General features: G+C 52.7%; 1 protein-coding gene across 1 annotated transcript; it reads right to left on the bottom strand.

Moving 5' to 3' along the window:
- Positions 1-7,764: 7,764 nt before the first annotated feature.
- LOC144248813 (olfactory receptor 14A16-like) lies at positions 7,765-8,697 on the bottom strand. Its single transcript, XM_077790799.1, has one exon. The coding sequence runs from the start codon at positions 8,695-8,697 to the stop codon at positions 7,765-7,767; it is 933 nt and encodes a 310-aa protein (XP_077646925.1).
- Between the last annotated feature and the right edge of the window lie 7,114 nt (positions 8,698-15,811).

Genomic DNA, 15,811 nt, shown 5'->3' with positions numbered 1-15,811 from the left:
ACACAAGCACACACGCACACACGCACACACGCACACACGCCCACACACGCACACACGCACACACCCCGCCCCCCCCAGTATCCGCCGCCCATCTGCCCCATGCAAAAGTGTCCCCCGAGGCCTTCCCGGACCCCAAACGCCGCGTCCGAACCACTTCCGAGACTACAGCTCCCATCATGCTCCGCGGCGCACGGCCAGCGCTGTTCCAGCCGTGACTTCATCTCCCGTCATGCCCCGCGCCCCACCGAGTGCCGCTGCCGCTGTGCCTGGAACTCCCGTGATGCTCCGCGGCCCCATTACACCGCATTGTAACCGCGCCTACAACTCCCATCAGCCACCGCGCCCCAGCGAGCCCCGCCCGAGCCCCCCGAGTCCCCAATCAATAGCCAATAGTGGTCAATGAATTAATTGTGTTACTTAGAACCAATGACCAATAATTTTTTGGTTACAAGACACATATAGAGATTTTTTTATACAAGCATTAAAATGAAATAATAAAATATTGATCAATATTTTTATTCATAAGCAAAATAAAATTTTAATTGTTATTAAGCTAAAATTAATTAATTGAAATAATTTATTAAAATTTAATTAAATTTTATTTATGAAGAAAAATGCATAATTTTTAAAAAATGTTTTGGCATGTCAGTCTCAGGTGGGCAATATCTGTGGGTAAGGGGCATGTGGTAAATAGATGTGATTCATGCTGAATAAGTTGTGTCCTAGATTGCGAGGCAAGATGTATTCAATTGCCATCTGTTAGAGGTTGGTTCACTGCATTGTTTATTTTATCTTTTTATTTTCTTCCCTAATAAAGAACTGTTATTCCTGCTCCCATATTTTTGCCCGAGAGTCGCCCTTAACTTCAAATTTATAGCGATTTACAGGGAGGGGGTTCTACATTTATTTTTTTCCCCATTTCAGGGAGGCTCCTGCCTTCCTTAGCAGACTCCTATCTTTGCAAACCAAGACAGATTTTGGCACCCAACGTGCAGCTCGAAGGCAAAGAAACAAAAAAGGGAATAACAGTTCTTGAGTAATCCAATTTTTGATTTTTGTGTACTGCTACAGAAACCTTGTTCAGCGGCACCCTGTGCTCCAGCCTGCCCTAGTTGGGGTGACACGGAACTGTGGCTGCATTTCTCCATTTGCAGGCCCTGATCTAAACACGGCTCCTACAGCCAAGGCTGCTGTGGCTGTTCTTCGGTTTGTTTTATGGGTGAATAAGGGGAAGAATTCATGGATCTTTAACTTCCTCTGGGAAACAGGCACATGGATTCACAGCTGTCACACACTGACTGTGTGCTTTTGGGGTTACTTTAGTAGTGGCACCTACTGTGAGGAAATGACACCAGGGGAAATTTTCTCCCAAGCCTTTAACCATCTCTTTGGGTCTACCCCACCAGTTTGTGAAGGGCTCAGATCCACTCCAAATACCAATGATATCATACAGGGGCTGTGTTGCTGTTAGCCCTGTTCTATTTGTCACTGAGAGACGAGGGAAGATTAACCTGGATAACCACCCTGACACCCAGCCCAGAACCTGACACGGCCCCAGAGACCAGGGATGCTGCTGCTCCAGAGCCTGACCCTGCCCCACAGCCACCCCAGATATGAACCACCCAGACTGGGTGGGGTCTGGTGAGGGAGATGCAGGAGATGCTGAAGGAGTGCATTTCCCCAGCTGGTGAGAAGCCCTCCCCCTGCCCCAAAAAAGGAGAGTCTGATGGGGCAGCAGTGGAACCCACAGATGTTACAACTGTCCAGGTTCAGCTGAGCCACAAAGGCAGCCACAGCCAGCAGCAGTCGCCCCTGTAGAAACAAGGAGGTCTAAGATGGAATCAGAGCACCCAGATAAGGGAAGGCCCTCACAACCCACAGAGGAGCCAGAGGTTGTGATCATCACCGACTCCCTGACGTACAAAAGTCTCTGTAACCTGCACAAGGACATTGTACGATGGAGACGTGAGGCTTATACAACCTGACTGCTTCAAGTCTGAGACCTCATGGGTACAGGTGTCCAGCTGGATGGTGGTGAGGCAAGGAATTTGGGACCCTTGACCCAGGACTCAGGTATGAATCAGATTTTTGTAAGGGAGCCAGGGTCCCTTTCCCTCTGGGAACAGATTTTAATGAGTGTCAGAGAGAGGTTTGTCCACAGGGTGAGAATGCAGGAGCACCAGCACAGAACGTGCTGGGAAACCCTTGAGGAAGGGATCCAACAGGTGAGGGAAGTGGCAGCATTGGAGGTACTCTTTGGGAGGGATGGACAGCATGATAATGATCCCGACAAGGTCAGGGGCACAGGGCAAATGCTGTGGAGTCTGGCAAGGCTGGGGCCGTCTCAGTACACCACCTTCACTGCCACGATTAATGCTGATAACAGCCGAGAGACAGTGGGCTCTGCTGCCAACAGCTGAGAAATTGTGAGAGTATGATCCATGGCCCAGTGCAGGCTCATGGCTCTGCTGTGGGCAAGGAACTCAAAGAGGAGATGAGGGAGATGAGGGAGGAGGTGAGGAGGAACAGTTCCCACATTGCCCCAGTGCGAGTCACAGGCCCCAAAGTCAGAGCCCAACGTTCCCCAGCCAGAGAGAGAGGGTACACCCCACGGGCTGGCCTGGAGTTCTTTCTGCCTGACCATGGGGAAGACATGGGAAGGTGGGATGGGAAACCCATTTCTGTCCTGGCAGCGTGGGTGCGTCAGCTCAAGGAGGGAAGCACTGACCAAGGGAATTCCAGTGAAGTGAAGGCAGCCTCAACCTCCCATGATCGAGCTGCCGAGTATGATTTGTCAGATCACCTTGAAAGTACCTCTGCCATGTATGCCTTGGAAAGAAATAATAACCAGGGCTAGAGGGCCCCTGTCTCTAGCCAGGGAGAGGCACGGGAAAACCGGATCTTTTGGTCAGTGTGGATCCAATGGCCTGGCACATCAGAGCCACAGAAATATGAAGCCTTAGCTGATACTGGTGCACAGTGTACCCCAATGCCATTGGGACATGTGGGGACAGAACCTGTTTCCATTGCCGGGGTGACGGGGGGATCGCAGCAATTGACCCTGTTGGGAGCCGAGGTGAGCCTGGCTGGGAAGGAGCGGCAGAAACATCCATTGTGACCGGCCCAGAGGCCCCGTGTGTTCTGGGCATAGACTTCCTCCAGAATGGATGTTACAGAGACCCAAAGGGACTCAGGTGGGCTTTTGGCATAGCTGCTGCAGAGGCAGAGGACATTAAGCAGTTGAACACCTTGCCTGGACTGTCAGAGAACCTATCTCCAGTAGGACTCCTGAGGGTGGAAGAGCAACGAGTGCCAATTGCCACCTCGACAGTGCAGGGCCAGCAGTATTGAACGAATCGGGATGTTGTGATCCCCATCCACAGAATGATCTGTGAGCTGGAGAGTCAAGGGGTGGTCAGTAAGGCCCACTCACCCTTCCACAGCCCCATCTGGCCTGTGCACATGTCTGATGGAGAATGGAGATTGACTGTAGACTATTGTGGCTTGAATGAAGTGACTCCACTGCTGAGCGCTGCTGTGCTGGACATGCTGGAACTCCAGCACAAGCTAGAGTGCAAGGCAGCAAAGTGGTACGCCCCTGCTGACATTGCTAACGCGTTTTTCTCCATTCCTCTGGCAGCAGAATGCAGGCCTCAGTTTGCTTTCACCTGGAGGGGCGTGCAGTACTCCTGGAACTGACTGCCCCAGGGGTGGAAACACAGCCCCACCATCTGCCATGGGCTGATCCAGGCTGCACTGGAAAAGGGTGAGGCTCCAGAACACTTGCAATACATCAACGGCATCATTGCGTGGGGGAACACGGCAATGGAAGTGTTTGAGAAAGAAGAGAGGATTGTCCAAATTCTGCTGGAAGCTTTGCCATCAAGAAGAGCAAAGTCAAGGGACCTGCCTGAGAGATCCAATTCCTTGGGTAAAGTGGCAAGATGGACAGAGTCAGATTCCAACTGAGGTCATCAATAAGATCACCGTGATGTCTACCCAGCAGCAAGAAGGAAACACAAGCTTTCCTAGGTGCCATAGGTTTTTGGAGAATGCCCATTCTCAAGTACGGCCAGATTTTGAGCCCTCCCTACCTGGTCGCCCGCAAAAAAAAAACAATTTCCACTGGGGCCCTGAGCAGCAACAAGCTTTCACCCAGATCAAGCAGGAGATCACTCATGCTGTAGCCCTTGGCCCAGTCAGGACAGGACCAGATTTCAGAAGTGTCTTCAAAGTGGATAGACTATATTGAAAACAATGCAGAGATAATTGTTTTGTCCTTTTAACTTTTCTTACTTATATCTTGATATCAGCAATATCCAATTGATATTGACCCCCAGCACCTTGTTATACAATCTGAATACATATGAAAATCATGATCCTTCATGGCTGACAATCAATAACACTTTGTCCCTATGCTCCCCCCACCACTTCCCTCATCCAACCCCTGGCATTTCTATGGATCAGGAATGTTGTGGCCAGAAGGACCAGGGCAGTGATTCTTCACCTGAGAGACAGAGTGAAAATTTAACAGGGTAGAAATCCATTTGGATTTAGGTGAAATGTGCTGCTTTGAGCTTGCTAACATGAGTGAAATATTCTGTTTAGTCTGGTAACTGCAGCACTAGCAAAGTTGCCCCAGCTAAAGAGAAAGAATGCAAATTTCCACACTAAAAAGAGATAAGAAAGACTCCTCGGGCCTTTAAACAGACCACGCAGAGTGACCCAGGAGTTCTTTCTGTACTTTCTGACAAAAACAAGTGTAACTAGCTCTAAGTGTAACATGAAATCATCAGAATGAATACGCATGAACCTATTGTGAAATTCTATGCCTATGGAAATTAATTAAGGGTAATAAAAAAGTTTTGGGACTTCTTAGGGGTGTGCATGTCCATTGAAGGGCGATGAGTCCCTAAATGTGTCCAGCGCTGCAAATAAACATACCATTCCCTACAAATCTTTATTGGAATTGTGGGGTTTTTATTTTTCATCCATGTTTCACCTGTGCTGGGCACTGGTTGGGCAGCACCTTGAGTGCTGGGTCCAGTTCTGGGGTCCCCAATTTAGGAAGTGTCGGAGTCCAGGACACTGCAGCACCAAGGGAATCAACAGGGCACTCTGAGGCCTCATGGAACCAAGAGGCCACTGTGACCTTGCAGGCCCTTGTGGAACCATGCAGAGCTTTGTGACACAGCAGGATCTCGTGTCATGATGGGGCCACTACGACCCTGCAGAGCCCCATGGAACTGAGGGGCCAGTGCTGCCCCTCAGGAACTCACGGAATGAAGGAAACATGTTTGACACTGTGGTGGCCCTTGGGACCAAGAGGCCATTGTGGCACTGTGGAAGCAAGGAGAGCATTGCTGCCCTGCCAGACCTCATGGAACCAAGGATACACTGTGACACTGCAGGGCCTTGGGGACCACGGTGACATTGTGACACTGCAGGGCCCAAGGATCCAAGGGACTTTGTGACACCAAGGGGTCCCATGGAACCAAAGGGACATTGTGACACTGGGAGGCCTCATGGAATCATGGAGACCACTGGGACACTCTGGGGCCTCATGGAACCCTGGTGATACGAGGTTGTCTGGGAGTGTTGATCTGCTGGAGGGTAGGAGGGCTCTGCACAGGGCCCTGAACAGGCTGGATCCAGGGCCCAAATCCAACAAGGTGAGGTTTAACAAGTCCCAGTGCTGGGTCCTGCACTTTGGCCACAACAACCCCTGCAGCGCTACAGGCTGGGGACAGAGGGGCTGGACAGCAGCCAGGCAGAAAGGGACCTGCAGGGACTGATGGACAGCAGGCTGGACATGAGCCAGCAGAGTGCCCAGGTGGCCAAGACGGCCAATGGCTCCTGGCCTGGATCAGGAATGGTGTGGCCAGCAGGACCACAGCAGGGATTCTTCCCCTGTGCTGGGCACTGGTTAGGCAGCACCTTGAGTGCTGTGTCCAGTTCTGGGCCCCCAATTAAGGAAGGACATGAAGGGGATGGAGCATGTCCAGAGAAGGGCAACAAGGCTGGTGAGGGGTCTGGAGCACAAGTCCTGTGAGGAGCGGCTGAGGGATCTGGGTTTGTTGATATTGGAGAAGAGGAGGCTCAGGGAAGAAATGGTGGTGTCAGGGCACACGTTGGACTTGATGATATCCAGGGTCTTTTCCAACCTTGCTGGTTCTGTGATTCTCTGAAACCACCCTTGGAGCCGTTGCAGGAGGAGCCCTGGGCCTCCTCTTCAGAAGCTCCAGCAGCCCAGGTCCCTCAGCTTCTCCTCACAGCCCCAAAGCCCATCCTGTCAGTCCTGCAGAGCCTCTGCAGCTCCTCCTCACTGCCCAGAACAGGGAGCCCCACAGCCAGACACAGAAGCCCAGATGTGCCCCCCTGGCCTGGGGTGCCTCTGGCAAGGGAGCAGCACCAGGCACTGCAGGAGCCTGCAGACAATTCCTGCAGCACTTGTGGGATGATCCTGCTCCCCAAGGGATGTTCCCATGGTGCCAAGTCAGGAACTGCAATGGGGAGTGGGGCCAGAGAGGAAAGGGCAAACAGGGATGGGCTGTGTGCAGGGGAGGGAACAGGGGTGCGCAAGAGGAAGGAATCTGGACCAGGGAAGAGTAAAGAAAGCAAAGGGGAAGCCAAGGAAATGCTCAGGGCAGTTTGGGGGTGGCTGCCAGGCAGCCCTGGCTCTGAGCAGCACCATCTCACTGGGACAGGAAACTCCCAACTGATGGGAACAAACTTTCTGGCTGACTGCAGAGGCCAGGACAAAGCTGAGTGGTTTCCCTGGCGTCCCCCAGCCCTTCCTGGCCCCAGGGGCTGATGGCATTTGTGCTGCCTCAGGTCCATGTCCCCACAGCACCAGCATGGGGGTGCTCCCGCCTGCTGTGTGCAATGCAAACAGGGGCTGCTGAGCCAGATCTGCTGTGTCTGTGCCTGCAAGGATGCGGCACCTCTGTGAGCTGGGGGAGAGGCCAGGGCTGCAGAGGGGGGATGTTGTTGGCAGCTCCATGAGGACGCTCTGGGACGCTGCCCTGGGCTGTGCAGCACACTGGGGATGGATCAGCCCCTGCTCTGCTGCTCCTTCCCGTCTCCCCCAGCGCCCTTGCAGAGCACAAGCCGTGCTGTTTGCCCCCAGCCTGCCCACGGCCAGCCTGGGGCTGCTCACAGGGGTTTTCTGTGCTGAGCATTGGCCTGGCCGTGTTCTTGAGAGAGCCTGGGCAAGGAGCCTGGAGCCCCCAGGCCCTGGCCTGAGGCGTCAGCGCTGCCCCAGCAGTGCCCATGGCCTGTCCCTGCTGCAGCCCCGGCACTGCCACCCCCAGGACTGTGCCCGGCCCCGAGAGCACTCAGGCCCTGCAGCAACACCAGGGCCACCAGGGCAGCGGGGCAGGGCCACGGGAGCAGCACTGGCAGCACCAAGTGCTGCTGCTCCTGGGCACAGCTGCTGTGCCAGCCCTGATCTGCCCCAGCTCTGCACACAGACATTGCTGCTGCAGCTCCAGAGAAGGCAATAAAAGGGCATCTCTGAAGAACAATCTACTGGGAAATCCTTTAATTCCTTTAAAGCTGCTGAGAGTGCAACCCCTCATTGACACAATCTGTGGCCACAGGGAAGATGGAGAGAAACAAAATGAGAAATGGCACAAACAATTATATTTCTTTGTGGAAAATATGAAAAAAGTAAAACGAAGAAAAAGAACCTCCGCATGAAACCAACAATAAGTATCAAATTTGACTTTTAATACAAGTGATTTAAAGCAATTGGCTAGCAGTTTAATGTTCCTGAAAGCATCCAGTCATCAGTCTCCCCACTGCAGCCTTGAGCTCCTTGTTCCTCAGGCTGTAGATGAGGGGGTTCAGGGCTGGAGGCACCACCGAGTACAGAACTGACAAGGCCAGATCCAGGAATCGGGAGGAGATGGAGGGCGGCTTCAGGTAGGCAAATATTACAGTGCAGAGGAACAGAGCAACCACGGCCAGGTGAGGGAGGCAGGTGGAAAAGGCTTTGTGCCGTCCCTGCTCAGAGGGGATCCTCAGCACAGCCCTGAAAATCTGCACATAGGAGAAAACAATGAACACAAAACAACCAAATGCCAAACAAGCACTAACAGCAATAAGCCCAAGTTCCCTGAGATAGGATTTGGAGCAGGAGAGCTTGAGGATCTGTGGTATTTCACAGAAGAACTGGCCCAGGTCATTGCCATGGCACAGGGGCAGGGAAAATGTATTGGCTGTGTGCAGCAGTGAATAGAGAAAGGCACTGGCCCAGGCAGCTGCTGCCATGTGGGCACAAGCTCTGCTGCCCAGGAGGGTCCCGTAGTGCAGGGGTTTGCAGATGGACACGTAGCGGTCGTAGCACATGATGGTCAGCAGGAAATACTCTGTTGCACCACAGAAAACAAAAAAGAAGACCTGAGCAGCACATCCCGTGTAGGAGATGTTCCTGGTGTCCCAGAGGGAATTGTGCATGGCTTTGGGGACAGTGGTGCAGATGGAGCCCAGGTCGCTGAGGGCCAGGTTGAGCAGGAAGAAGAACATGGGTGTGTGCAGGTGGTGGCCGCAGGCTACGGCGCTGATGATGAGGCCGTTGCCCAGGAGGGCAGCCAGGGAGATGCCCAGGAAGAGGCAGAAGTGCAGGAGCTGCAGCTGCCGCGTGTCTGCCAGTGCCAGCAGGAGGAAGTGGCTGATGGAGCTGCTGTTGGACATTTGTGCTGCCTTGGCATGGGGATCTGTAAGAAAAGTAATCATAGAATAGTTAGGTTTAGAGAGGACTTTAAATATCCCAGCACAGCTTGGGGGCACTTTCCCCGACTGCCTGCCCAGGGCTCTGCTGCCTGGAGCTGTCTCTACCAGGAGCTGCTTCCCTGTGCCTAGGTTTGGGTCCTGCCAGTGTTGTCAGAAATCAGCCCAGCCCTGGGGACTCAGCTCTGCACTTCAGACCCCTCCCAGCTCAGGCAGTGCCCAGGGGCAGCTCTTGCTCTGCAGGCTCTGCTGGCAATGTCAGAGCAACCCTGAGGAGTCTGGAAAAGCAACACTGATGCTGCCTCTAAGGGGGCCTGTGCTGATTAATGTTACTCCCTGGCTTATTCACATTTGAGAGAATTTTTTTTAAATTTTGTAAACCTAAACTGAGAGATGAATATCTATGTGCAATTTCCCATCCAGGCAACCCAGAGCAGTCGATTAAAAGGCAGGATTTTCCCCTTTATGCATCCCCTGCCTTGCTGTGCTCCCATTATGATCTGCTTGGAAATGTTCTGCAGTTTAATGTCATGCTGGACGCAGGTTCGAAAAATCCAGCAACGTCACCACACAAGGAGAATATTTCCAAGCCTTACCAGCTGTCTCCATCCACCCACACCTTGTCCCCCAGCACTGGGAGCAGCTCCAGGGCTGGATGAGAGCTGTCCCTGGCAGGCAGCAGAGTCCCTGGCCCAGCACAGCGCCCTGGGCTTCAGGACCCTGCTCTGCAGGACAGCCCTGGGCACCCCTGGCTGCTCTGCACAGGAGATAAGCAGAGAATGCACTCACAGGGTCTGTGGCCATTGGGATGTTCCAGCTTTAGGAGATCACTCCAGGAGCTGCAGCTGCATTGTCCTGCAGCCAGAGGTTCCTGTGCCAAGGGCTGGCAGTGATTCTGCCCCAGGCACTTCTCAGCCCCTTCCCAGCCCTGACTGATTGAAGCTCTCTGTGCCTCTGTGCTGTGCCTGGGCTGGCTGCAGGCAGTGCCCCAGCCCTGCTGGGCTGGGAGAAGAGCTGCTCAGCAAGAGAAATGTGCTTTTGAAGCTCTGCTTGGTTACCAGGCTCATCCTCTGTGCCAGGAGCCTGGCCCAGCTCAGCAGCACTGACACAGCACAAGGACTTTAATGACCCTCTGGGGCTTTGTGCTCAGGCCCTGAACATCAGGCCCTGAGAGGGAGCTGCAGAAACCTCTCCAGAACTCCAAGTCAGAATCCAACTCCAAAGTTTCTTGGACTTTTAATGGGTCCCACTGAGAGACACGACTGAGAAAGTGTCCCCAGGCCCCAGGCAGAGCAGAGAACAGGAGGCACTGATGACAGGAGGGGACTAAGAGAAGCCAAGTCTTGGCGCCCTGGGGCACAGCAGGGTCTGTGCCACCAAGGGCTGTGAGGAGACACCTTGTCCTGAGGCCCTGGGGCCTCCTGGCACAGCCCCAGCCAGGCTGGGCACTGTCAGCCCCTGCTCCTGCCCTCAGCATCCCCCCCATGCCCACATCTCAGTGGCCTCAAGGATCTGCTGGAAGGAGTCCCTGGGGAGCCTTGGTCAGGAATGGCCCTGGGGGCTCCTTCATGCTCCCAGGGACTGCAGGTTTTTCAAAGGACTTTTGGTTTGGCTTTTGCCTTGGAGTCTCTGAGAGCTTTCTGCAATCCTGGTCTCCAATTATCTGCTTTAATTAGTCCCTGGAGAGGCTTTGTCAGTAACAACACTCAGTGGGGCCCATTAATGCTTCAAGGTACTTCAGTTCTTTTAAGGTACTTGGTGGTTCCCTTTTGCTACAGACTCTGTGAGAGGTTTGTGCATTCATGGCCCCAATTATCTGCTTTAATGACTCCCTTGAGAGCTTTGAAGTGACACTCAGTGGGGCTCATGAATACTTTGAGATTCTTAACTTTTGTAAGGTACTTTGGATTTTCCTTTCCACATTGAGAGTTCTTTGAGCCATTTTCAGTCTCTGAGAGGTTTTTGTGCCATCCTGGCCTCCAGTTCTTTCCTCCAAGGACTCCATGAAGAGTCTGTGGTATAGATGGACCTTTGTGGGTCCCATTAATGCTTTAGACTCCAACCACTTTGGGGTTTTCCTCTGACTTTGACTCCGGGAAAGGTTTGTGCAATCTCCTCTCAGGCCCTGAAGTTCCAGGTCTCAGCTCCAAATGCACCATGGGGCTCATTAGGATCAAGCAAGTCCTGACAAACCATGGCTCTGCCTCAATTTCTCTCTGCTCTCGTGCAGTTTGTCAGGAAGTTTCTGTAGTGGTTTTGGTTCACCATTTTGAGATTTCTCGGCCAATGCTTCAATTAGTGTGGTGGATTCAGTGTTGGCTAATTACCAGTGCACTCACTAGAATATACTTACTCATTTCCTGCTGTGAGATAGGATTAGGAGAAAGGCAAAGTAGGCTTAAAATATTAGAAGTGTATAAATAAAATTGTATTAACAATAACTAAAGAAAGAGTAATAAGAATCAGAGCAAAATTTTCAGAACACTTCCCCTCTCCATACAACCTGACAATGTAGAGACAAAACCTGAAATTTTCAGTCAGTTTACCACCTCTAGAATAGTCTTTCTTCACTTCACTTAGGTAGAGAAGTTCCTCTTGTTTATGTTATGGAGACTTCTCCACAACAAAACAGCTATCTCATGGCTTTTCATTTTCACAAATAGCAGCTGCCTGGAGAAATCTGCAATCATGAACTCCCTCCCATGTTTTCCCACCTTTTCCCACAGATGTGCTTATGGGCAATGCCAAGTTATGGGGTATTAGTCTCAAGATGAGCTGTTTAAGAGCAAAGGTTCTCTTAATCTCTTTCTGAAATCATCTTCATCTCTGGGAACAGAGGTCTTCCTCTCTTCCTGAGGGTGCAGGGTCTCATCACTCTTCTCCCTTTCTCTGTCCAAACCTCTCATTGGAGATCACAGCTACTGCAACATTTGCTTACTTTAGCATGGAGGCCTTTGCTGAAACAAGTCATCGTCCCATACTTTTCAATTCATTATAGGGAAAAAGAGAGTCTGATGTATCAATGACATCCTTCTCCACAGCTTTACCAGAGGATTTCAGCCCCAAGATCAAGGCATCTCCTCATCCCTCCCATCTGGGACTCAACTTCCTCTTCCCTGCCCTCGGTGTGTTCATGTTGCTCCTCTGTGTGCCTGCCCTGTGTCCTTTTCTCTCACTGGAGGGAGGATGGCAGCACTGGCAGAGTCAGTATCTCCCGGGGCTGCAGCTGGTTCCGTGAGCCCGGCCGGGCTCGGTGCTTGCGGCCGGAGCTGTTTTGCCATGGAGGTTTCTGCAGCGGCTGCGCTGGGGCTGTGTCAGGCTGGGCCGCGCTGGGGCAGGGCCAGGATCTCAGCAGCCAGGCCAGAGCCCAGCAGCAGCACGGCCGGGGCCGATGGCTTCTCCTGCCCTGCCCGCCGGCTGCGGGCGAAGCCCAAGGGCGGCAGAGCCTTGGCCGAGCCGGCCCGGCCTGGGGCTGCTCCTGGGGCCCGGTGGATCCTGGCCGGGCCCGGGCTGGCGGCGGGGCAGGGCTCGGCAGGGCCAGATGTCAGCACCCGCAGCCACGGCCCGGCCTCGGCCCCGCGGCCTCCCCTGCCCTGCCCGGCAGCCGATGGCGCCTGGCGGCTCCCTGGGAAGGGGCCCGGCCCCACGGCAGGAGCCACCCGGCCCCACGGCCGAGACGGGGCTGGGCCGGCCTCGGCACCTCTGTGGGGCCAGAAGGGAAAGAGACCCAGCCTGGCTTTCTCATCTGTAACTTGTGTCTGCACAGAGGTGTCTGCAGCTTCCTTATTGCTTTAACAGACTGTCAGCTCTCAAAGCTAATTACTGATTGGTTTTTTGTCAGACATGGAGGAAACTGCTAGCAGCTTCTCTCAGGACATCACTTCTATGATGCAAAACCACCACAGCAGCACAGAGCACAGAGCTCCATGTAGTGGCCATGTGCCCGAGGCCTCGAAACCCCCCCTTGGGAGATCTCTGGGCCCTCTCCAAGGTGTTTTCAAATGAAAACATTCATCTCAGAGTCTAAGAAAATTATGAGGGCATAGGGCTAGCCTGACCTGTCTGTCCTGACTACTTTTGTCTGGGAGCAATCCTTGGATATATGGAATTTGGAGGCCAAATTCTAATTTTGGCCATGGGCCCTAGACATGAAGGCCGGTTCTATTCCATAGGAAGGAAGGAAGAGAGCCCCAGTGAGTGTTTCATGGACAGATCAGGGGTGACCACCAGAGGCTAGATAGAGTGGCAGTTTTTTTTCTGCAAGATACCCTTGCATATAGGAAAATTCTTAGGGAGAATATCAGTTTTAGCAATGGGCATCTGAATAGGCAGAGCGTTTTTTTCCATAGAAAGAAGAACACAGAAAACCATTGCTTCAGGAGCTGATGAGAGGTAGCCCTTGACATCCCAAGATCACCCAGACCTGTCAGGTGGCCCCTGGCAGGCCAAGCCAGACAGACCTGGTCTATGTTCCCTCGCTTCCATGGGGCCCCACAGTGTCCCAATGGTCCCTTGCTTCCAGGAGGCCCTGAGGTGTCACAATGCCCCCTTGGTGACACCAGGCCCTGCAGGGTCAGAATGGTCTCCATGGTTCCATCAGGCCCCACAGAGTCATAATGGTCTCTGGGCCCATGAAGCCCCATGGTGTCACCATGGCCCCTTGGTTCCATGGGCTCCAGTGGTGCCACAATGATCCCCTTGGTTCCATGAGGTGCCCACAGTGTCACAGTGATCTCCATGAGAAGGAAAGAACCGAGACCCAGTGTGGCAGCAGCAGCCACCTGAGGCCAAAACCAGACAGATCTCTCAGTCCTGGTTGCTTTTGTCTAAAAGCAACCCTTGGATATAGGGAATTTTAGAGGTGGATCCCCAGTTTTTGCCATTTCTGTGTAGATAAGATGGACAGTTCTTTTCCATGGGAAGGACAGCACACAGCCCAAATGTTTCAAAAGCAGATGATAGGCGACCCCCAAGGGGTCAGGGGCAGCCAGATCTGTCTCTCCTGGATGATTTCACTTGAGAGCAATCCTTGGATGTATGAAGTTTTGGAGGTGGAATCCCAGTTTTTGCAATGGGTACCTGCTCAGGATGGATGTTTTTTTCCTATATGAAAGAAAAGTGTGAAGTCCAAGTCTTCTGGAAGAAAATGAGAGGTGGCCACCCTTCGGACAAGCCAAACAGACCTTGGCACCTTTCATCTAGAGGCTATCCTTGGACACAGGGCATTTTGGAGGGGGAATCTCAATTTTGGCCAAGAGCACCTGGACAGGAAGATGAGTTCTTTTTCATAAGAAGGAGAGCACAGAGGCCCAGTGTTTCAGAGGCACATGAGTGCCAGCCCTCAGGAAGCCAAGGCCAGCCAGACCTGTCAGTCCTGGTAGCTTTTTTCTGGGAGCTATCATTGGATATATGCTATTCCTGGGATATGAGAATCCACACACAAAATTGGCAGATGCCAAATTTTGGCTATGGGTGCCTGGTCAAGATGGCTGGTTTTTTTTCTTAAGACAGAAACACACATAGACGCAGTGTTTGAAAGGCAGATAAGAGGTGGTCCCCAGGTGCCCCAGCCAGACAGACCTGTTCCATGCTCCCTTGGTTCTGTGGGACCCCACAGTGTCACAATGGTCTCCTTTGTTCCATGAGACCCTGGAGTGTCTCAGTGTTCCCCTTGATCCTGCAGTGTCACAATGGCCCCGTGCTTCCATGAGACCTTGCAATGTCACAATGGCTTCGTGGTTCCACAGAGCCCTGATGTGTCACAATGGCCCCTCGGCTCCGTGTGCCCTCGCTGTGTCACAACGGCTCCTCTGTGACACTGCGGCTGCACAAGGTCACCATGGACCCTTGGTTCCTTGGGGTCTCTGAGTTCACAATGGTCTCCTTGATTCCATGAGGCAGCACAGTGTCACCATGGCCCCTTGGTTCCATGAGGTTCCGCAATGTCACCGTGGTCGCTGTCAGAGGCTGGATGAGATCCATGTCCCGAGACACCTTGGGATGCTCGGAATGCCCGTGTGGGGCCGGGGGCAGGTCAGGCCTTGGTTTGTGGTGGGACAGAGCCCCGCCCCCAGCCTGGCCTGGCAGAGCTGTCAATCACACAGCAGGGGCGGTGCTGATTGGCTGAGCTGTCAATCAATCACACACCAGCAGCTGGTGCCTACCCTGACTCTGATTGGTCAATCACCTGGCAGTCCCACCCCAGGGGCGGGCTCATGGAGGCCCAGGGGGTTAAAAGCCGGAGCACGAGGCCAGCCCATGGCCTGGATCCTGCTTTCTCCTGGGGTTCCTCTGTTAGCGACGCTGGGACCTGAGCAGTTTGTGCCTCTGTGCATCTTTCTATAGATCTTCTGTCTTTCTGATGTTCTCTATTTCTCCTCTTTCTAATCCTACTTACCTGGAAACTATTTGGGGTAACTTAGCATTCTAAGGGTTAAAGGTTTTTAGGTTAAATGGACTAAGTTAATGAAGTTAATGATATGATAAGATTTTATCTTGAAGTGGATGTTGTATGAAACCCTTTGCCAAACTTCATTGATTGTCTATATTTTGCCAGTTACGTTTTGTGTAATTTTGACCTCTTAGCTCTGTTGGTTAGAGCATGGGGCTGGTATCACCAAGGTTGTGGTTTCAGTTCCAAAGTGGGCCATTCACTTAAGAGCTGGACTTGATGATCCTTGTGGGTCCCTTCCTACCAAGAATATCCTTTGCATCTGCCTATGGTGAGAATATCAGGTTGATGTTTCTCCTGTGCACCAAACTCAAGTAAAGGAACCTTTGGTGACCCCCAGCATTTTCAATGTTCTGGGGTGTTACAGCACTGCAGGCTCACAATGGTCTCTTGTTTCCATGAGACCCCACAGTGTCACCCTGGCCCCTTGGATCCATGGGCCCAACAGTGCCACAATGATCCCCTTGGTTCCACAACTTCCCACAGTGTCACACTGGCCCCTTGGTTCCATGAGGATCTGCAGGGTCACACAGGTTTGTGACATTTGTCCTTGCTGCCCCTCACATACCCCTGCCCCACAAACAGCCCTGAGTCACCCGTGAGGGACAGGCCCTGCTGTGCCAGGCT

This window comes from Lonchura striata, unplaced genomic scaffold (genome assembly GCF_046129695.1).
Source record: "Lonchura striata isolate bLonStr1 unplaced genomic scaffold, bLonStr1.mat Scaffold_91, whole genome shotgun sequence".
Lineage (NCBI taxonomy): Eukaryota > Metazoa > Chordata > Aves > Passeriformes > Estrildidae > Lonchura > Lonchura striata.
The sequence above is the reverse complement of the archived record's forward strand: the minus strand, read 5'-3'. Positions and strand labels throughout refer to the sequence as shown.